A 21,685-nucleotide genomic window follows, 5' to 3' on the forward strand; every position below is an offset into this window, starting at 1 on the left:
CATTCAAGATTTACGCACGCAGTTGCTTCTCGCTCACGCACACACACACACACACACACACACACACACACACACACACACACACACACACACACACACACACACACACACACACACACACACACACACACACACACACACACACACACACACACACACACACACACACACACACACACACACACACACACACACACACACACACGCACAAACTTTTTTTTTCTGCTACGCTTTGCCGCTCTCTGTGGCCCTTCGGTCCAAATGCTGCAAAATGCTGGCAGTGAAGGAGCTGGAAAGGGGCTCTTTGGACCCATCCATTTCGATTATTATAAACCAAGGAGCCCTGTAATGGGCATCTTTGGGAACAAACGGAAGTGCCCCTTCCATAAAAATGTAAAAATATTTAAAAAAAAAAAATCAGTCCGGTGGCCTTGAAGACAAAGGGCATCCCGCTAGAGAACGGTACTGACGGTGTCGAGATCTTTGGTGATGTGAGAGGTGCTGGGCAGGGACTTGAGGTACTCCAGGTGCCTCCTGGCGTCCTCTCGGTTGTGGCGCACGTAGTAGACCACGTAGCCGATCACCATGGAGAACCAGCCGAACATGGTGACGAACATGGCCACGTCGGTGGTCTTGTGGTGGAAGTTGCAGAAGTTGATCCCCGAGTCCAGAATTTGGATGAGCGCCTTGCCGGCGTATTCCTCCCGCACGGCCGTGTGGCACAGCATGTCCTTCACCGACTCGGGGTCCAGCCTCAGCTCGCGCAGCACCTCCTGCAGGACGCACTCGCAGTGCCAGGGGTTGTTGGCGAGGTTAATTTTGGCCCGCAGGTGGGCGAAGGCCTCCTTGGGCACGCTCCGGATGCGATTGTTGGCCAGATTCAGCGCCAGCAGGCTGTCGGAGAGCCCATGAAAAGCCGCCGCGTCCACCGTCTCGATTTCGTTGTTGGACAGGTCCAACTCCCGAAGGCGGGGGAGCTCTCGGAAAGCTCGGTTGGAGATCTCGCTAATGTGATTGGAGGCCAAAATCAGAGCTACGGTGTCTCTCGGGAGGTCCGACGGGATCTTCTCCAGGTTGCCGGACGTGCATCGGACCACGGCGGCGCCGCTCCTTTCCGTACAGTGGCAGCCGCTGGGACACGAAGACGCGCTGGCCAAGAGGAGTCCGAAGAGCAAAGCCCGCACGGCTGTCAAGCGTTCTGGGGATTTGCCGGCCACGCCGGGGCCCGGCGACTCCCGCATGTCGATTCCTCAAAGGTCCGCTCGGCTCAAAGCGCTCAACTGATTTTACAATTCATCGTCAAGGAGAATGGCGTTTCAAAGCTTCCGATTGCGTCTCACCGTCCCGCCTTCTTGGAGCGTTGATTTCAGGAGCGCTCATGCGAGCTAATATCCAAGTGGGAATCTGCGGTACCATTCCAGATGGCAAAGCGGTAAGCGTCATCATGGTTTCCGGCGCTGGAAAATCAAAATGAAAGACGACGTTACTAGCAAGGAAAGAGGGCCTTGTCGCCATCACCGCTTCAGAAATGCAGCATGAGAATTCCATTTTCTGACCACAAATGACCAATTCCTGCAACTGTTTACGAGGTGCGAAGGAATCCACATGAATGACATTTCATCAAGCAGCGAGATTCTTTCACTGAAAAGGCACGACTGTGTTGTTGCTTGCGTGGTCATCACGTTGGCGTGAAATGTGATTGACTCCACGCAAGGCCCCCCCACCCCACCCGCCGTGCATCCCTCAATAGTCGTTACGCTCTTTGCCGCTTGCGCTGCAAACAAGAAAGCCGCCTCGTTTTCTTTTGATGAAAACCTATGATGGAAAATCGCCCTTAACAAAGAGTCAGCTCTCTGGCCGACTTGCCCGCTCATCAAGAGCCAAATTACACGACAGAGTCAATCGTTTGTTGCCTGCTTTTTTTCCCAAATAGCAGCAGCCATGGATGGAAGGATGGACGGACGGACGGACGGACGGATGGACGGAAGGACGGATGGACGGATACATTACACTGCCAAAAAGCCAAAGGACACACTTGGCTCAAGTGTGGCCGCCAGACTCATAAGTCAAGTGAAGTGTCATTTCTTTGAAACACAGAAAGGGCTCACACGCCACAAAACGAGCAGCAATTTGGTCTGTCTCGCCAATACGACCAGCATCATCATTTTGGGTGTGCGCACCCACGAGTGGGCTTAATTGCTCGTACAAATGAAGCTCTGGATGCGCTGGAGGATGTCTGGCCAATCACATTTGTGCTTACCCCCCACCACATGGTGCGACTTGCAGGGGTTCAGTAGCCCACGGCCACCGACACACACACACACGCACACAGACACAGACACAGACACAGACACAGACACAGACACAGACACACACACACACACACACACACACACACACACACACACACACACACACACACACACACACACACACACACACACACACACACACACACACACACACACACACACACACACACACACACACACACACACACACACACGCGCGTGATCATAAATAAGCTTCTCATTTTTATATTCTTCGAACTCAGCTGGATATGTGACGCACACACGCGCCGCAGGGAGGTTGTGGCTTGACCACATCATTAAAATCATATAGAAAATACACAAGATGGATAGATAGAGAGAGAGAGAGAGAGAGAGAGAGAGAGAGAGAGAGAGAGAGAGAGAGAGAGAGAGAGAGAGAGAGAGAGAGAGAGAGAGAGAGAGAGAGAGAGAGAGAGAGAGAGAGAGAGAGAGAGATAGATAGATAGATAGATAGATAGATAGATAGATAGATAGATAGATAGATAGATAGATAGATAGATAGATAGATAGATAGATAGATAGATAGATAGATAGATAGATGGCGAAAGAGATAAAAACAAACATCTCAGATAAAAGATCAGAACAAAATGAACATTTAAATAGCAGGTGTGATTGTCACATTTGATTGCTTCATAAGGAGTACACAAAAGGTACTTACCTTTGGCACATTTTTCTTTGAGAACGAAAACGCGCCTCCATTCTGTCCCCATCCGACGAGGCTGCGACGAGAACTTTCTCATACCACAAAAAAAAAGAAGCAGGATCCTCTGCTAAGAAAGCTTTGCAAAAAGTACAACCTTCTGCTGAAAACAGCCTGAAAAAGGACAAACGTAAGCGGCTGGAAGTTATCACTCGTGGAGGTGGGTGCTTTCCGTGTGCTGCTCGGAAGATGATGAACAGGAGGAAGAGGAGGAGGAGGAGGAGGAGGATGCTCCTTGTTCCAGGTGGAGCTGCCGAATGTCTCGCGAGCGTGCGTCTCTGTCCGGGGGTTGATGAACTCATTTTATATTTCTGCCTGGATGTGACTCAACAAACAATCACATCTGACTGCAATGGAGGGAAAATAAATATTTCATTTGCTTTCTTGTATGTACAATCAATAGGAAATGTGGCATAAAAAGTGTGGCGGTAAATAATGGTAGCGTCGTTTTACCATTTGAAGAAATATTTGCGTCTCTCCAGTCCCGGCCATCCATCAAGTGTGACATTGAACAACGGAGCCGGTTTTTTTTGTCCTTTGCTTTTGACTGCAGCGGGCTTTGTTTGACCTTTACAGCACATTTCACACAACAAAACACATTTTGTGTCACAATAATTCCCATGCAATAATACGAGTGTGGACCTTTTGCAAAACGTCCGTCATTTCAACTTGAAACTCATTCAGAAGCTAAAAAGGTCAATGCTTGCACACATTCGCATTAGCAACCAATAAGTAGAACAATCAGTTGGCATGCATGTGCCGAAAGCACAGATCCAATGGACAAATTGTAATTTGGCAACTTGAAGCCCAAGTGCTGCCGCCACCAGTGAAAATACAAGCGAAAATTTAGGGTGCTCCTTTTATGAGGGTGTGATTGTTTCGTAAAAATCTGTCGCACGTCGCTTATTTGGACAAATGGCTTTCAGAGATGTTGAGAAACGTTTGCTAAACGGGTAGCCAGCTCCCATGTGACTGAAACGCTGCCGCCTGTCGTCATGGTTACAAAAGTCAGACTCGGCAGCGTGACCCGTCAAAAGCGCTATCTTGATCTGATCTGGAAGCCTGGGAAGTCTTCTAAATTGTAGGATTGAGGGAACGAAAAGCACAACGTGTCGATAATCAAAGCGATCCGTCTGCCTCACTGAAATCAATTCGTGGAGTCAAGACGGTGGCCTCCATTCAGCTAATGACGTGACTCGCTGAAGCATTGTTGAGGATCAGATGTGTTGCCAAAGCTTTGACTGAAGACTGGGAAGGTCGTTTGCCGTCGTTCAGTTCATCACCGCCACATCTAAAAGCCAGCAGTCCGACGGTTTGTTTTTGGAACGCAGCAGCTGCACGTAATGTTTCATTTGGCCAAGCAGGCAGAGTCATTTGGGTTCGGGAAAATGAGTTCTCACTGACCGCTTCCCTTGGGTGTCAAAAGTAGGCCACGGCTCCCATTATTCCAGGAGCTGTGAGTATTTCTTTGTTTTGCGACAGGCGCCAACCCTAAGTGCTCCACTTGCTGCATTGGTCAGTGATAGATTCGCTTTGGGGGAAAATCCTGGGCCTATTATAGATGCAACGTTACCGTTCCGTCAAAACAAAATTGCCTGCGAAGGGCAAAAGTGCTCCCAAAAGGCAAATAGACGAGAAAAGGTGGCGTGTTGCAAGCTGCAACGGAAGGTCAAAGTCACTTTGCGCTTGACGGATCGTGGTTGACCTCCTTGATTTTGAAATCAAGGAGGTCAACCACGAGCAGAAACACAACATGACAAGAGACAACATCAACAATGGAAAGCAGGAAATTAAATACAGCCCATTAGTTCTTGGCTCCCTTGATGAGGCTTATCGTTTGAAATGAAAGACGTCCTTCCTAATGAGCCCCATTTGTTTGCATTACGTGTCGTTTGAGCGCACGTTGGACCGTGTTTGTGTGTCGTCGTGAGTACACGACCTGATCTCAATCATTTTTGGGTCGTCCACACCTCACAAGAACACGAGAGCAAAGTCCGGGGGGGGGGCAAAGACGACTCCAACTTTATTTTCTTTTTACAAAACAAGAACAACATGAAGACAACGGAGATCTTTGCAAAGTATGAGATTTGAAAAACACAAGAGCGGGTGGCTCTCAGGAGAACAGACGTCAGCTTTAAAATCAAAACTGAGCAAGCGCCAACTGATGAAGCCTGCTCAGATGTGAGGAGAAAAGTCTTCAAGACAACCACAACAGCGCCGTTGCGATTCTTCCGATCCCTGAGAGTCGAGGGGAGGCTTCGTCCACAAAATGAAATGATGGCTCCGACTTTATTGGCTGCGCTTTGCTCTTGCGCTGGACTTGTTGGTCTTCCCACATTTAGCTCGAAAGAAGCTTCGTCTGGACGTTTTGCGCAAAACCAACAACGCAGTTCCATCACGACATCGATGACAGCGAATGACTTTGAAAATGACGTCCTGTGCCGGGAGCAATTCTTCCCGAGACCATCTCCCACTTGACCGGGATGCCCCGCCTCGACGTGCGGCATTTTGCACCTTGTCTCCACCTTTCAATGGTGATCTTTAGCAAACATTGGAAGGTTACGATTTGGGAGTGGAGTGGGGGAAGGCAAGATGCTCATTGTATCGCTGTCCTATTCTAGTCCCCGGAGATCTTGACCTGAATGCGTTGGCTGGAAAAGGGTTGCCAAGGTGATGCTTCAGCACCGCTAACCATCTCACCTTTCGCTCAAAGACCATAAAAAATGCCTTTTGTCTGTTTGTCGCGCTGATTCGAGCGTCGCCTCTACAATGCGCACAAACAAATATTTACGACTTTCCCACCTACACGATTGGAATGCCAATACGACAAATGAGCGACAAAAAGATTTCATAAAACAGATGAATTGGTAGGCTTCCCCCTACAGGATTGGAACGCCAATACGACAAATGACTTGAGTCAAAGCTGCAATGACATCATTGCGATAGGCATCATTTGATTTCTTGGCGTAGAATTGAGACTGGATTTACACCACTGTGTGGCGTGGTCCAAGTGGCATGATTGTGACTTTTTGGGCTCGGAAGCGAGTCGGCTGTGATAGATGGGATGGGATATCGCAATCGGGATGAAGATGCTCAAATTTGTTTGCCAGAGTCTTGCATAGAAGTCTTGCGTCAGCTGCAATTTCATTTTTGCTTCCAAACGGATTGTCAAATACAAAAATGAAGAAAATGTATACAAACACCCACAAATTCTGTCTTTTGACACTAGATCAAATTCTAGCAATGTTAAATGGCTTTTGTTGGCATATAAGGTTTACAATTGTAAAAAATGGACAATAAATAATGATACTACTAAACATATCAAACAAAAATGTACATCGTTTGACTGGCTAAACATGCAGACTGAACATTTTGGGTGTAGCAATTCATAGAGAAGATAACAGAAGAATCACCACAACTTGTGCATGGCAAGGTGCCCCTGGAATTGTCATTTGAAAAATTCCCACAGTGCCGAGAAAGTTCTTTTGGGTTGCTGCACAAAAAAAGGCCTCTCGATCTCAGCGCAAGGAAAGTGAAGTCGAAAAGCAAAGCAAAGTGGTTGCAGAAGCGTCTCAAAGTGGATTTACAGCAAAAGTTGAGCGTCAACATGGAGACGATGGAGGATAGATAAATCAAGGGCATGATCTCAAGGTGGCTCACAGAGAGAAGATGGCTACAAATTAGAGAGTGGCCATTCCGGTGACTTCCGATGTCAACCTAGGACAGTACAAAACAAAAAACAAAACAAAAACAAAAAAAAGTGTGACAAGAAAATATCAGAGTTGCTTGTTACGCGCATGATGATTAGGATGATTTGTTGTTAACGTTCGGCTTATATTAGGCTGCTAATGCTTTACGACTGATGAAATTCACACACTCACATTTGGACTTGATCATCACATCTACACAATGTTCATTTGGATTGTTTTGATTCTGATGAACCATGCTCCGGGTCAAATCGACCCATGAATATTATTGCTTTAAAAGTCCACTTTGTTTTCGCTCTTCAACCGGATTGGAAGAATAAAACATTGCGCACAGAATTGATGAGTAGATTGCCGACAACTTCAAAGGTTGCACATGAGCAAAAAGGAACAAACATCCATTTGAATTTTTCAAACATATACCAAGAATAGTTTAGTCAATAAATCTAGGAGAGCTCCTTAAGTGTCATGTTGCCTATAGAATAACAGCAAATAAAATACTCCAAATACAAGTGTGCCACAGGAAGGGGGGAATATTTGTTGTGGGAATTGGGGGGGGCGGGGCTTGTCTGAAAACCCGCCAGCCACTTCAAGAAGTTGTCATTGCCGAGGGCTCATTCCACATGGCGGCCACGTCCCTGAACCTGCCATTGGGAGTTAGGGCAAATAATAATAATAATAATAACTTTCACTGCAATTGTGTTGAATGAGTTTGACTTTGCGTTGTTTGTGACGTTTGTGTTGGTTGATTTGCAGGCAACACAGGCAGGTAAGGTGAACAAATAAATCTTTTGAGGTGACTTTGATTAAGAGCGTTTGTGTCTAGGCTGTTGTTGCCATTGTCCTACGTAGGCATAGTTTTTCAGGGCAGCCGTGAACCGAGTAAACAATGATTCAAATTGTTTTGAGGGAAAAACTTTTTCTTTTCTTTATCATATTATTGAGAATTCTGCAGCAGACTAATAAATATGTCCCACAAACCTGGCATTGATGAGATACTGAGCCAGACTGATGTTGGCGGGCGTCCCGGTGATGGTGATCTGCCGCTCGGTCGAGCCTTCGATGGCGTTGGCGATTTTGATCTGAGCTCCCGACATTTGGCGGATTTCGTTGATTTTGGTGCCTTGACGTCCGATGATGCAGCCTATGAGCTGGAATAAAAATCAATTGTCACAGGTCATACTAGAGATGCATACGATGACCCCCCAAAAAACGACATGGTTAGCTGAAGAAATACAGAAATGCCGTAAGGGCCCGTGTGGGATTTTTGAAAGCTTACTCACGTCATTAGGAATGGTGAGCTCATGGGTGCTGGCCGGTGGACTCGCTTCCAAACCTGAATTGGTCAAACAAAGCACAAGAAACAAACAAGGAATGGTTGAAAGCTGAAAGTTCTTCTTGTGATTTCTGAGGCATGATTTTGCCGCCAAATAACGCTGTGTTTTTGAAGTTGAAGTTTTTCTGACCACACCCGGGAACTGTTGGAAATGTTGGGGCAAAAACCAAAGAAAAATGCAGGAGCACGCAGCTGAGCCGAACACGATTGTGACGTGTTACTGAAGCTTCAATTGAAACGATCACATTGCATTTTCATATCATCGAGGTCAGAGAAGAAATGTGAGCGAGCCAGAGCCATTTTTTAGCAATTCCATCACGTGGCACCGAGCGTTTGGCACTTCCCGCATTACGCTTCAGTTTGGAACCAACCCTAAGTGAGCCGCTATGCCATTAGAGCGTCGTCATGTAAGGCAAATGAAATAACACAAAGTGTTTTCAAGGACAGCTGCATGGCCTTTACCAAACAATAATTAGCACATGATTGCATTAAGCGGCCATGTTGCTTGTCACAGGCCTAATGGCTTTCTCAAGGAAAAAAAAACAAACAGGAAGCACAGCGAGCAGGTCAGGCTGAACGGAAAAGAAAAAGCCACAAGGTGGGAGGGGAGAGAAGAGGACAGAGAAGGACAGGCACGTCTACGGGGGGGGGGGGGGGTCTTGTGGGTACGTACCGGGGAAAGCGGGGGTGGTCTGTCCGAGGGGGGTAAAGGGGGTTTGCTGCATAGCCAGCTGGTGGAGCTTGGTCAGCTGCTGAAGGGTTAGGAGGGAAAGGACAACTAACAGGTTACTCTTCACACCAACACAATGTAGGCAAAGTCCACACGGTGAGGAGAGGTGGCCACGCAACCAAGAAGGTGGAGGGGGGAGGGACATGAGAAGGAGAGAGGAAGGAGGAAGTTGCTTTCGGACAATTCGACTTGGATTACTGCGCTCGTCGTAAATGACCAAAACCCCTTTTTTTTTTCTTTTTTTTTTATATAGTTTATTACTGCACCCGTCGCAAATGACCAAAACCCTTTATTAAATTGTTTTACTTTACTTTTTTTTTTATTACTGCACTCACAAATGACGAAAACCCTTTTTTTTTTTTTACTTTGTTTTTTTATTACTGCACTCGTCGTAAATGACCAAAACCCTTTTTTTTTTGGAGTAGTCCCAGCTCAAACGGACTTTTAAGAGGATGTCAAGTCGGCTCTTGAGCGATGGTTACCCGCGAGCGCATCCATCACTGCCCAACTTGAAATGAGTCAATCTGACAGCAGCCGACTCTTCAGATGCTCTCGCGACAAGGACGGATGAAGGCGGATTATTACTCGGCCCGCCCACCGGCCGGCCGGCTGGAAATTAAGCGACTTGCACTTTTTAATATATGGACCGCGCTTTTGTTATCTTGTACTATCTTTATAGATTGCCGGAGGTGGGCTGTCACGTTTAGATTCCCGCCTCCTCACTCTTGATTTCGTGATGTTACGGTGAGAAGAGAAGAAAACTCACATCTGGATGTGGAATGGCATATTGTCCCTGAATTGTGTAGGCCTGCGGGGGAAGACACAAGACAGGCGTCGTCAATAAAGGAAGATGGAGATCTTCTCTCATGTCTGGATTGTGCCTTGGAGTCTGTTTGCGTTTTTGTGTCTGCATCTAAAAATAAAAGGGGCTTCTGGACTCGGTAGAAAGCCATCCGTAGCGGAGGCCGGGACTCTTACCTGGCCCCCGGAAAAAATGACAGGGGTGGAAGCGGGCTTCGGGCGATAAGGAATCGTGGCCCCTTTGGGCGGCGACTAGGAGAGAGCCAGAAACGGAAGAAAAGCATTAGACATCAAATGTGGAAAGACAAAAAAAAGTTTCTGGCATCTTTTTGGTTCGAAGCGGACATTTTGGTCCCATTGCAGATCCAATTGAAAGTGAAATTGAACGTGTCATGGATGTTTGTACCTCCAGCATGACGACACAAATCTGTTTGACACACTGGATGATGGCTTCGGGGGTCCCGGAGATTGTCACGGCGCGCTCGGTGGAGTTGGGCAGCATGTCTCCGGCCACCTGAACCTGCGCCCCTGTGGACTAGAGAAGCCACGTGGCCTTTTCAGAGCAGCAATTGACTCCATGGAATTGAGGCTTTAGCTGGATTGCCTTAGCGCTGTCTGGGGATTTTTGTTTGCCACTTGTAATGCCTGGAAATACTATTTTATTGCTACGACTTGGGCTGCAATAAGGATGCGCCCCGAGGTTCAGCCGGAGGGAGGGAAATCTCTCCTCAACGTGCACCAACAATGAATTAGGCTCATGTCGTTTTGTTTTCCTCTCTTTCTTTTGTTGCCCCCGATCATTTTGTTCTGTGAGAAAAGGTTCAACCATAACAGAGAAAACAGAAACCCATCTGACAAGATGATCCCCTCCCTCCCAGACGTGCCAAGCTCGTCTCTTGGTCGAGACGTATCACATGTACTACTACTTTCCTATTTGGACCTATTCACGTTTGAACTCTTTCACTACCCTTGACACATATAGACGTCAACGTTGTATTTTATCTAGGCTGCCAGATGAACTAGGACAACTTTGATCCTACCTCTCGCATTTCTTTGATTTTGGAGCCTCCTTTGCCGATGAGAGAGCCGCACTGGCTGGCCGGCACCACCAGCCTCAAGGTGACCGGCGGCTTGCTGATGGCCGGGCTGTTGCTCATGGAGTTGATGATGTCCTGCCAGCAAAACACGTTGTCCACCAATGACGTCGCCACGGCTTCCCGCTCGCTCGCTCGCTCGCGCTCACCTCCTCAAATTTATAGGCAATCATGGCAAAGGCCTTGAAGATGGTGTCCGTCGGTCCCGTGACGGTGACGATCCTCTCTGGGCAGTTGCCTTCCGAGATGTTAATTCGTGCGCCGCTCTGCAAAGTCAAAAAGAAAAACATCACGCCACAACTTCCACGCTTTTAACTTCAATTTGCGTTTCCCCATTCAAAACAGAAACGCCGCGAATCCATTCCAGCCCAATTTAGAAAGGAAAGAAAGAAAGACCCAATGATTGTCACGCACACATCTGGGTGTGGTGAAATTTGTCTCTGCATTTAACCCATCAACAATTGATATCATCGTAATGGATGACAAAAAGACGCAAACGACACCAATTCAGTTGACCGCCACGAACGTGAATCCATTTAAATGTTGCGAATGAGCACACTCACCTCTTCGCGCATTTTTTTCACCGTTTCCCCTTTCTGGATGAAATAAGAGAGCAGCTTTAGAATACGTGCCGGAGGCCGGACGGAGGTGAGCCTACCTTTCCAATGATGCTGCCCACTTCCTGCAATACACGCAAAGGAGACGTGTCAGTACAATTGACCACAAAGGGATTTTTTTTCTCCCCCCCCGCTGAGGTTCATCCCCCATTTGCATACAATGGCAATGGTGAAAGCTCCCCGAGTAGCTATGAATATTCACAAAAGCTGTTAGTTGCTGTTCCTGTCCAACCACACAAAGTCAATGTGTGTTGACCGCATGCTAAAAAAGAAAAAAGCTTTGCTCTGAATCAAGCAAGCCTCATCAATTGCTATCGGGGCTCCCTTTCCCCCCCAGTCGCTGGCTCTCCGGCAACCAAATGGACTCGCTCAGTTCCGCCGGGGCGCCTCAGCTGCTTCAAAGCAGCCACGCCGACTTGCCTGGAGGTGAGAACGCCAGTGTTCACATTTGTCTGCCTGCGTGTGATTGACTGCTGATCTGCCGGGACGGGCTCCGGCTCGCCGTGACCTTGGCCGTAAATGGATAGATAGGAGGAGGGCGGCTTGATGGAGAGATGGATGGATCGCGGGCACGGCGGAATACAGAGCAGATCACATTCACACCGGAAGGCCTTCAATTCTTGGACGAGGACTCGTTCTGGAAGGCGGAAAGCGGAAAGCTAAGGAGGCAGACGTACTCCATGAACGATTTGGGTTTGTCAGCGGGAATGATTCAGAAGATGAACGACTAACATCCTAAGTGGATTTCACCGCTTTCATATTTCTGGGACAGAGGAGTCACCCCTAAAGAAACTCCTGCTTTTGATTTTTTTGCTCATCCATCATTTTGATCCGGACCACTGTTATGGGAACGGAGTGTGGCTGCTGGCCCGATTCATTAAAAAGAAAGACACTCCAAACAAGTGACGCTGATGCATCAACAAGGAAGTTTCCCCCTGTCAACGACCTTTGACCTCCCAGTGAGGCCACCTGCTGCTTTGTGTCCGTGTCGCTGCATATTGAGCAGATCATTTGCATGCGGGAAGCTCTCAAGTCCAAGTCCAAGTACTGTCTGACCTCAAAAAGAGAAACCAACTTTGTCTTGGAGTATTTGTTCTCCAACGGTCACATGGTTTGAGACATTCGCCGTCTGCTTACTTTTCCGTGCATGAGGAGCCGGATGGTGAGGGTGACGTTGAGGCCACCTTCCGACTGGACTTGGGCCGACTCCATGGCGGGAGGACGCCGGGTGACGATGCCTGGAATATGATGGGATGGCGGCCAGCTAGGCACCTGACGATCCTCACACAGGGAGAGAAATATTGAAGGTCGTCCACATTAAAGCGGCGGCGGCGGCGGCGGCGCCACTCACCAGAGCTTCTGCGGCTGAACTTTTGTGAGGTCATAAAGGACAGCAGAGTTTGCTCCAGCAGCCGTCTGCCTTCCTCTCTTTCAGTCGATTACCAGCTCATGCTGACATCTGAACATCGAAACAAACGTGATGGACATTTTGTCCTCGTTGCAAATCATGGACAGCCAATCCACCCGCACATTTGTGACAAGTGGTCCTGGCTTGATGACATCACCGCTGTCAGAGGTGACAACAGCGCATGCACAAATTTACTTTTGGATGTGCCTTTGGCATCTTCTTGGTGGGCCAGGGCTCGGTGCGTCTCAGCTCAGGCCCTCTTAACGACCATCATCACCGTGTACTTACTCTCTGGTGTGCTTTCCCGGTGCAAATTTCATCCAATTAGTTATCTGAGAATGAGAGGGCGCAAATAAAAAGATGAATGCATGAAAATGTTGTTCATATTATAGTCACCGTTTCATTGTTATTACTTCTTACATTGTGAGCTTGCAGACGACAAGACCCCCGGGGACAGTGAGGCGAGGCGAATCTGTGAATGAAACCGAGCATATGGGTTCAAATGATGCTGCTTTGTAGCGCCATCTGCCGGCCGCTTTTAGGTACACGTGAAACGATTTGGCAGCAGGACGTTGCTGCCCTCTTTTGGCCTCACACCACAAATGCACCATTACCCTTTTCTCAATGACGTAATCTTGACTACATTTACATCGTATTTTGTGACAGAAAATCGACACTATAGCAACGAGTGGATTTCTTCTACAAGAATGCCAGTAAAAAAAGAATAACGTGACGAATATTCTAACACTTGCTATCTCTCCTTTATTTTTGTAACTGCGATCCTGACAGCCTTACGTGTCATGATGGTAAATATATTTGTTTGCCTGCGTGTGTGTGTGTGTGTGTGTGTGTGTGTGTGTGTCGTTTCGTTTGACTTTGTTTGGAGACTAAATATATTTGTGTATTTTTTTTTTTTTTAAATCAAAATCGCCTCAAGGTCAAAATGACCCCACCTGCCCAGCATGTACACCATCAGGACTTTGTGAATACATCTTTGTGCTCATTGTATGTATGTATTTATTTAACGGGTGGGTCAATTTGACCCGCAGCATAATAGGAGTGTTACGTAAGTATTGAAGTGCCTCTCGCCTGGTTAAGTACACTTTGGAGTTGCACGGTCCGCTGTGACCTTTTCCTCCAAAAGAAGAAGCCAGGAAGGGAATAATGTGCGTAATCTTTGCCTCCCGCCCCCCCTCTACACTTATACACATTAAGATAATCCTCAGAAGCAGCAATCTGATTTCTCCACAGCTTTCGTGCAGGGGCAAAGGAGTGGTTGGCGGCGCTGAGGTCCCTCTGGGTAAAAAGTCGATTATCACGTCAATGGAAAGGCCCCCGCCTGCCCGCCCGCCCGCCCGCCCGCCTGCCTGCCGCGCTCCCATGACACTTTTAATATTTAATGATGAAAAAGGCTAATGCCCATCTCCTCAGCGTGGCTCTTAGGCTCTCATTAAATATCCCGACAGCATCTTCGGCACACATTTTGTCAGCTGAAGCGCTTCACACCCCCAAATGGAACACACGCATAGTAGTGAAAACAACATTCGGCCGGCCGTCCTTTCCATTATTATATATATCATATAATAATCCATTATTGAGCGGAGTGCACACAAACCGATGAACGGACCCAGTTTGATCATTTCCACCCTCAAGTCCGCAAAGGCCTGATTTGTCAAAGTTCAGCTGAACACACACGCACACACACACACACACACACACACACATAGACAACCCTAAATAATAAATGTGGGATTAGTGTCTCGAGCAAAAAAAGATGGATTTACTCGGTGCAGAATATGCCGCAAAGACACGACATGGCCCAGCAAACACGCGCAGACGTGCAAAGCGAACCCTCCGAGCAAGCAGAAGAAACGCTTAGGTGGACAAACGCGCTCCCAAAAGGGGCCACGTCGCGGTCATTTTCCCAACATAAAGGCGGGAGAGCTTAGCCGGAGCCATGGAGCCGGAGCGCTCGCTCCAATCGGAACCGGCGGCCTAAGACTCTGCTTTGAAGTCATTTGGAGCCAGCAAAGTGGTCGATTGTGCGCAAGATGGCCACCTTGTCGCCGATGATGAGCCATTAGTCATGCTGCATTTCGTGTGCTTTCCCCGCTGCAGCCTTGGAGGGATTTCTTTTGCGTATTAATTCGTTTATAATAAATATAAATATTGGTGGCCTTTCAAAATTCTTCCGGATCGGGCCCCACTGTTGTGAGCGGGCAAAAATGCAATCAAAGGACACTGACTTTGACATGGCGTCACACAAAGGCCCGCTAATTGATGGCCATATTTCCATAATCCTCCATTTAACATTGCTATCCCTTGTGCGAGCGACCCCTTGCCACGGTTGCCCTTGTGGGGATTGCGCCTCCGTTTAGCAATTGGCCGGGCTTCAAGCGGCGATGGAATTGCCCGTCATATATCTCGACGCCGGACATGTTTATGTCGGAGAGGCCGGCTCGTTCTGCCGCCTCATCACAGCTACTGGCAAGCGCTCAAGCGTGGGTGGGGGCGGGGCTTCCGCTGCACGTGTGCGATAACAAGACTGCCCATAAATGAAACGCAATAAACGGAGATTGTCCAAGCTAATTTCCACATGCAATTGCGCGCAGGCTAACTAGGAGCAGACGTTTATTGGCAGACATCCAAGGCGGGGCTTGTTGAAAAAGGAAAATGAGACGAGACCGCCCCCGCAAAACAGCCCAAGTGCCGGCCGGCAGGTATGGGAAGTTGACTTTAAAGTTAAGTTAAAAGTTAAAGTCCCAATGATGGTCACACACACATCTGGGTGTGGTGAAATTTGTCCTCTGCATTTAACCCATCCCCATGTGATTTTGATCCATCCCCTGGGGGAGAGGGGAGCAGTGAGCAGCAGCGGTGCCGCGCTCGGGAATCATTTGGTGATCTAACCCCCCAATTCCAACCCTTAATGCTGAGTGCCAAGCAGGGAGGCAATGGGTCCCATTTTTATAGTCTTTGGTATGACCCGGCCGGCCAGGGTTTGAACCCACAACCTTCCAGTCTCAGGGCGGACACTCTACCACTAGGCCACTGAGCTGGTCTTTCTTTAATGCTTGATCTTTGTGGAAGCTAACAGATTTGCAGAGAAACAAATCACAAATGTTCTCCCTTGAAGCAAAAAGAGGACAGGATGTTTTTATCGCCTACGAAGCTTCCCGGGTTAGGTTTCAGAATTGCACAAAGTCATTATTATGGCTTTCAGTGTGTGTCTGTGTGTGTGTGCGCGCGAGCGTCAGGGGAAAGCTAATATCCCGTCCGACTAAGCAGCGTTTGACATCCTCACACCTTCAGTAAAGAGACGCCTCGGCTTTGAAGTCTGAGTCTTAAAAGCTCTTAATCCCCAAGACGGGGGAACCACCAACAACCTCCAACATGCAAATGTTGCCTTTTGTCACGTTGGAGCACTTCTTTCAGATTGTAACCTTTAAAAAAAAAAAGCCCTTATACATTTGAAGAACGTACTCGGGTTGCGTCGTCGTCATCGGGTTTGACACGCCCCAAGGACGCTGGAAAAGCTGCAACTCATCCTGCCCGCTTAAGGAATTGCCCGCCTCTGGAAACATTCCAGAGTCGGCGGAGGAAAGCAAGCAAGCTACATCCTGGCGCAAGATCTCACCTCACCTCACCTCACCAGCTGCTCTGACACACTTTCAACCTCGTCAAATAATCATGCGGGACCACCGAGCCAGCGACTGGTGGCGCAATGTACTTCTCCTTCCCACAAGAACAACTGAACGCAGAAAATGCTGCCACAAGTTGACCTTCAATTTTTTGGCAGGATCTCGGGTGAATTGAAGCATTCCTCGAGCACCCCAGAGCAATTTTCAATGATGAATGAACGAGGCAGATTGGAAGCTCTCCTTAAGCTCTCGTGCAATCTTGCTGACTTGGCAACCTGATTGGGAGCCAAACATACAAGAGCCTAAATATAGATTCCTAAACGCACGCGTTTCACTTATTCATGTCTTTGGTTGGCATAAAAAAAAATCATCATATCATCCATCTAGCAGAGTTATTCCGTTTTATTGTCCAAGGTCAATTCCGTTTTTATGCAGCCATTGTTTACAACCCTGACGTGTGCACGCGAGCGCATCACATGTTAAAGGTTAACGTTTCTCCCTTTGGATTATTTACTGTTTAGTCGCGGCGCCTCCGAGCTGAATCTTTTCTTCCGTTTTAATGTTGCGGCGGCGCCATTTAATCGCACGGAAATGAATGATTGAGCTATTTCTGCTGAATAGAAAAATAAAAGCAGATCAAGAAATGTAATGTTAAAGCAATGGCGTGAGCTTCGGCCTCTGCCTGGGCTCTTTGTTGCTTTGCTTCTCGGTCGCCCGCTGGGGCCAATCTGTTGGTCAGGCGCCGCTCGGCGGTCGACTCCCGCGAGCCGGCCGGCGTGCTGAGCCGACACAAAGCGACAGCTTGCGCCGCTCGAGCTGCTGCAATGTGTCCCGAAGACCACCAAGGTCAAAAGTAAATAAAACATCTTTAGCTGTGCTCTGGCAAACTAAAAAAAATGTAGATTAAAAAAAAAACGTCATTCACTGCAATGACCATTTCTTTCTTTGCGACAGACACTACTGGATGAACTTGCCTTCCACTAGATCAGTGGTGTCAAACTCAAGGCCCATGAAATCATTTTATGTGGCCTGTGAAGACATCGACTTCATGTGCCAATACTAAAATTACAAATTGTCTTCACTGTTTATAATATGAGACTTTCATACATTTATTTGGGTCGACAGTAACGATGGCCCTCCAAAGAAAACTATGACTACGATGCGGCCTGCGATAAAACCGAGTTTGACACCCCTGCACTAGATGGAACAAAGTGTGTTGTGAGAGAAAACTCGGCCTATCGGGCTTTTCTCTCGAAAGGGAACCAAAAACATGGAACAAAAAAAAAGGTTTCCCTAGTCATGGATTTGGTTTGCTCCACTCTCGAGGACACTTTTGGATGAGACCACGCCGCTCCCTGAGTCCATCAAAGATTTTGAACGGCGGGCCGGCTGGATTACGCGTCTAAATAAAGCGTCCGGCGTGCGCATCGGACCGTGTCACTGATCCCGGCCGTCTCCGCTTTCCCAGACAACAGGTTTGCCTCGTGCGAGGAAGGGGAGATGACGCTCGTCACTCCGGTGCCGTGGCTTAGCCTAAGAGGCTTGAATAATCGCCGTGCTAAGCTGGCAGGCGCGTGCGTGCTAGCAAGTGAGCGAAGGCTCGCCTACCGCGCGCTTACAAACTCCCGGGAGCTTTTTAATCAAGCGAAAACGCTGAGAGGCAGCGACGAGTGCCAAGAGCTGAGATTCCAATAGCTTTGACTTTTTTCTGACATCATCTGACAAGCAGCTCAAACACACACACACATCATTCCCAGTTGTGTGACGCAAATCGTCACTTTTGATTTTTTTTGGAGTGACTCGGAGGAACGATTTGCACCAGTAACAATATGGCTGCTCTCGCGGGTTTTCCACCTTCAGGTTTCGGGCTAGTCCCGAGCTGGTGACTTTTACAGACTCAATTTGGAATCTCAACATTGAGATTTATTGATTATTTTAAAAAGTAGCCCGTCAAAATGTCTTAGCTGGTACTAATCAAGGCCCAAACATGTCGATGTTTACATGACCCTCGCACAGCGATGAAGAGGCCGCATGACTAATTGATGAACCAAGCGGATGCTGGACTGCCCGTTGTGCGCCGGCCGACGCCATGCTTCAGAACTTAACGGCGGCGCACTTGCCCTGGAAGCGGCAATAACATTTACTTGTCGCTTGAGCGGCGCCAGTGTGTATTAGCGAGTCTAAAAATAGAGCCGGCACAGGGGTCAATGGGCCGCACGATTTCCGAACACCTCGGCCGCCGTCCTCTCGACATTGGGTGCCGGCTCACACAGTATAACACGCGGGTTGTGTGTATGCCGTCGTTTTTCATTCATTTTGTTCCAGTCAGTTCCTTCCGCCATCACAGCTCATCTGCTCACATTGGTCACGCAAGTGGAGGCACCCGTGTAAAACTGGCTGGACGTGCAAGACGCACAGGTGCAAGAGGCTGCATTTGGAGAGCGCCAATGTATCAACTGAAAGAGCTTACCCTGACACAGCCAGTGTGACAGAAGTGCTTTAAAAATAATAATAAACTCATATCATAAATATAAAATATATTGATAAATATATTATAATAAATTTATGGTTACATTTTTGGGCTCTGACGAAAACTTAAGTGCATTGTAGGAAACAAAATGGACAATATACTAGAGTTTCGGCAAAAGTAACTTTTTGGCAAACCTTTGTGTCGGGAAGAACGAATATAGGAAAGCCCAACCTCAGAACTGGGACGAACCCTTGTTGGAATGAAACATTAATCATGCTGCTTCTATCGCGTGACGGAAATATTCTCAAAGGATATTTTGTGTTTGTTACGAAATTGGGTTGATTCAGCATTTCTACTTTTCCCCAAGTCATTGATTGACGTGTGGTGAGGCCCAATAATTGGCTACAATGGCGTTCAAACTGCGCAGGCAGAGCGTATTGACGTCTCAACCACTTTAGCACAATCTATTTCACAGACACACACTCCACATTTCCTGGTAAATTACAGGATGTGCGGATGGAGGACTAAGCAGCCCCCCCCCCCCCCCGGCTATTGCCAGGAATGCTTTATGGGCCGTGCTGAGTTCCCTTCCCGTGATTCAATCAAGCGGGTCAATGTCTTGTCAAGTCAGGAGACACTGGCTGCAACGTCACGCCTTCTGGCTGGACGCTCACGTCTCCCGAGTCCGGCATTTGAGGAGGAAGTGACCTGTGGTTGGGGGGGAGGCGGTGTGTGTGTGGTTGGGGGGGGGGGGCTGTCAGCATCTATAAATAGCCTTCAGCAACTACCTCGCAAGCAGAACAAATCAATTACAGGTGCCTTTTCTTGTGGAACACAAGCACGGCGTGTTGTCTTTGTTCACCTGCTAGGATGTGCCTGCAGGCGAGCAGATTGCAAAGTAGAGATAGGATTGTAATCACCTGTGACCGAGTCCCCGTTTTGGAAGGTGACGCCGGTGTTGGAGGAGCAACTTGAGAACATATGGTGGGACCAAACGGAGGCCACAACACACAGAAACTCAATTCGAAAAGCGACGGAGGAAGAAAGATTGGGCTCTTACCTCGTCCAAAGTGTCACTTTGTGGGATAGAAGTGAGGAGAGTCCAAGGGTCCTGGGCGGGATGGGGGGATGAGGGGGCTGCCTGCAAGCGGATCCCACAGAGGGGAAGGAAGAAGGATGGAGTGACAAGGAGCGGGGAGATGGAAGGGGGTGAAGAAGTGCCGCTTGCTTCTCTTTTCTTTTGCTGGCTGGCTGGCTGGCTGGCTCGCTCTTTATCTGCACCCTCAGAGTGGTTCACATCACAGGCACAGAAAAAGATTCTTTACATTTACACATGCTGCCACAGGGGGAGGATGGGGCGAGCTCCCCCTCCCACTCACCTCCGGGCGGCCAATGGGAGCGGGCAGAGAGGTGTCCCCCGGTAGCCAATGGGAGCGGGCGCAGCCGCCGCCGCCGAGCTCGCTCTGATCCACTTGGCGAGAGGGATGCGCTCCAGAACAGGTCACGTCGGCGGATGGTGAAGCAGAAATCTTGTTTGCAAAAGTTATTTTTGACAAAAAGGGAGCAAAAGCAAGGAACTCAATCCAAACACATTGACAAGACAATGAGGCACACCTGAACAAGGCACGAGTGGCCGGAGGGAGCTGATTGGTTGGCCGCCACAAAAACAGCTCGGATGACAACAGCTGGAGATGGAAAGAAGAAAGAAAGCTGGAAAGCTTCCAGACTCATTAGTTGTCAATAGCTTGTTGTTAAGAGCAACGGAAGCAGTTTCATGCAGTGCGGCTTGACGATATTCTTCGTCTCATCTCTCGGAAGATTGGCGAGCAAAGACCAGCACTCGGCCAGGTGCAACCCAAATAGAGAGAACCATTCCAAAAGTCGGATTGCTCACTATTTCGTCCTGATCATTTGCTTAGTGGGTCGCAGCTTTAGTGGTTTGAGAGCCCCGGGCCGGGCCGGGGCGGGCCGCTCCGAGGCCCATCTGCGTGTAAGCGCAAGAGCGAGAGTCATCAAAAATTCATCCCAAGATGGAAGAAGACGTCACATCCAATATGCTGCCGGCTGCACTGATGAGCAGTGAGCCGTGGAAGGTGAAGGAGCGAGCGGCTACCGCGTTAGCCGCTTGTTTCCACCGCCAACATTTAGCTTCATTTACGCTGGGCAAAGGATTGGCAAGCCCTGCATGTTGCACAAAAGCTGCCTCAGGAAAATAAATGTTTGGGCTTTGTTTCTTTCTGTCTCAGCGACGATTTCGCCCATAAATTCAGAGACTCCATTTGATTTGTATGTTAAAAGCCATCTCAATGTTGAACGACTTCTGAAGAATGTCAAAATCGCTTCATTTCAGCAAAAACATGTCTTAATAGCAAGCTTAATGGAATAATAAAACTCTTGTCAAATAATGAAAATAAAAACCAGAACTACTATACGGTGTATCCTTTACCTTATTCTTCTCACCTCATTTGTATCTTTTACATTTCGAAACAAGCTTAATAGAAAGAACATTCCTTGAGCAATTTCAATATTGCGAGCAAAAACAACGGTATGATGTAGCCTCTCTTCACATGGCTCCTCATAACACTCTGCTCATCAAATATTTAAAGACAGGAGAGAGGGGGGGAAAAAAACGCTTAAATGCCAGATCACTCACAAGTGTGAGAGTGCTACCCGCTGTCTACCGAAAAGTCGGCGTGGACAAACGTGATGCATCGACACAATATAACAAGACGCATGGATTCTTTATCCTCTGCGGAACAACAACTAAGGGGTGAATCTTGCTTTTCATTTGTCCGCATTTCTATTTCTCTATGTTTGTTTTTGAGGTGAATCCAACTTAACGTCGGGTCGAGGA

The 21,685-nt window shown here is 48.1% G+C and overlaps 2 protein-coding genes across 5 annotated transcripts; both read right to left on the reverse strand.

Annotated features, from left to right (window-relative positions):
* Nucleotides 1-219: 219 nt before the first annotated feature.
* On the reverse strand, nt 220-3,216 carry lrrc3 (leucine rich repeat containing 3). The gene is made up of 2 exons (XM_037239393.1): nt 2,989-3,216; nt 220-1,457 (listed from the first exon to the last, which is right to left on the reverse strand). The coding sequence occupies exon 2, from the start codon at nt 1,239-1,241 to the stop codon at nt 453-455; it is 789 nt and encodes a 262-aa protein (XP_037095288.1). The 5' UTR covers nt 1,242-1,457; nt 2,989-3,216; the 3' UTR covers nt 220-452.
* A 1,812-nt stretch (nt 3,217-5,028) lies between these two features.
* On the reverse strand, nt 5,029-13,063 carry pcbp3 (poly(rC) binding protein 3). 4 transcript variants are annotated; one of them, XM_037239392.1, is made up of 14 exons: nt 13,009-13,063; nt 12,664-12,771; nt 12,450-12,584; nt 11,354-11,377; nt 11,259-11,291; nt 10,845-10,961; nt 10,642-10,773; nt 10,008-10,136; nt 9,779-9,853; nt 9,567-9,608; nt 8,744-8,819; nt 8,018-8,070; nt 7,716-7,885; nt 5,029-6,747 (listed from the first exon to the last, which is right to left on the reverse strand). In XM_037239392.1, the coding sequence occupies exons 3-14, from the start codon at nt 12,522-12,524 to the stop codon at nt 6,711-6,713; spliced, it is 963 nt and encodes a 320-aa protein (XP_037095287.1). In that variant the 5' UTR covers nt 12,525-12,584; nt 12,664-12,771; nt 13,009-13,063; the 3' UTR covers nt 5,029-6,710. The 4 variants fall into 4 exon arrangements, with proteins under 4 accessions (XP_037095287.1, XP_037095284.1, XP_037095285.1 ...); XM_037239389.1 differs by having other exon boundaries at nt 5,029-7,378; XM_037239390.1 differs by having other exon boundaries at nt 8,744-8,822.
* Nucleotides 13,064-21,685: the final 8,622 nt, after the last annotated feature.

The sequence above is a fragment of the Syngnathus acus genome, chromosome 21, assembly GCF_901709675.1.
Source record: "Syngnathus acus chromosome 21, fSynAcu1.2, whole genome shotgun sequence".
Taxonomy (NCBI): Eukaryota; Metazoa; Chordata; class Actinopteri; order Syngnathiformes; family Syngnathidae; genus Syngnathus; species Syngnathus acus.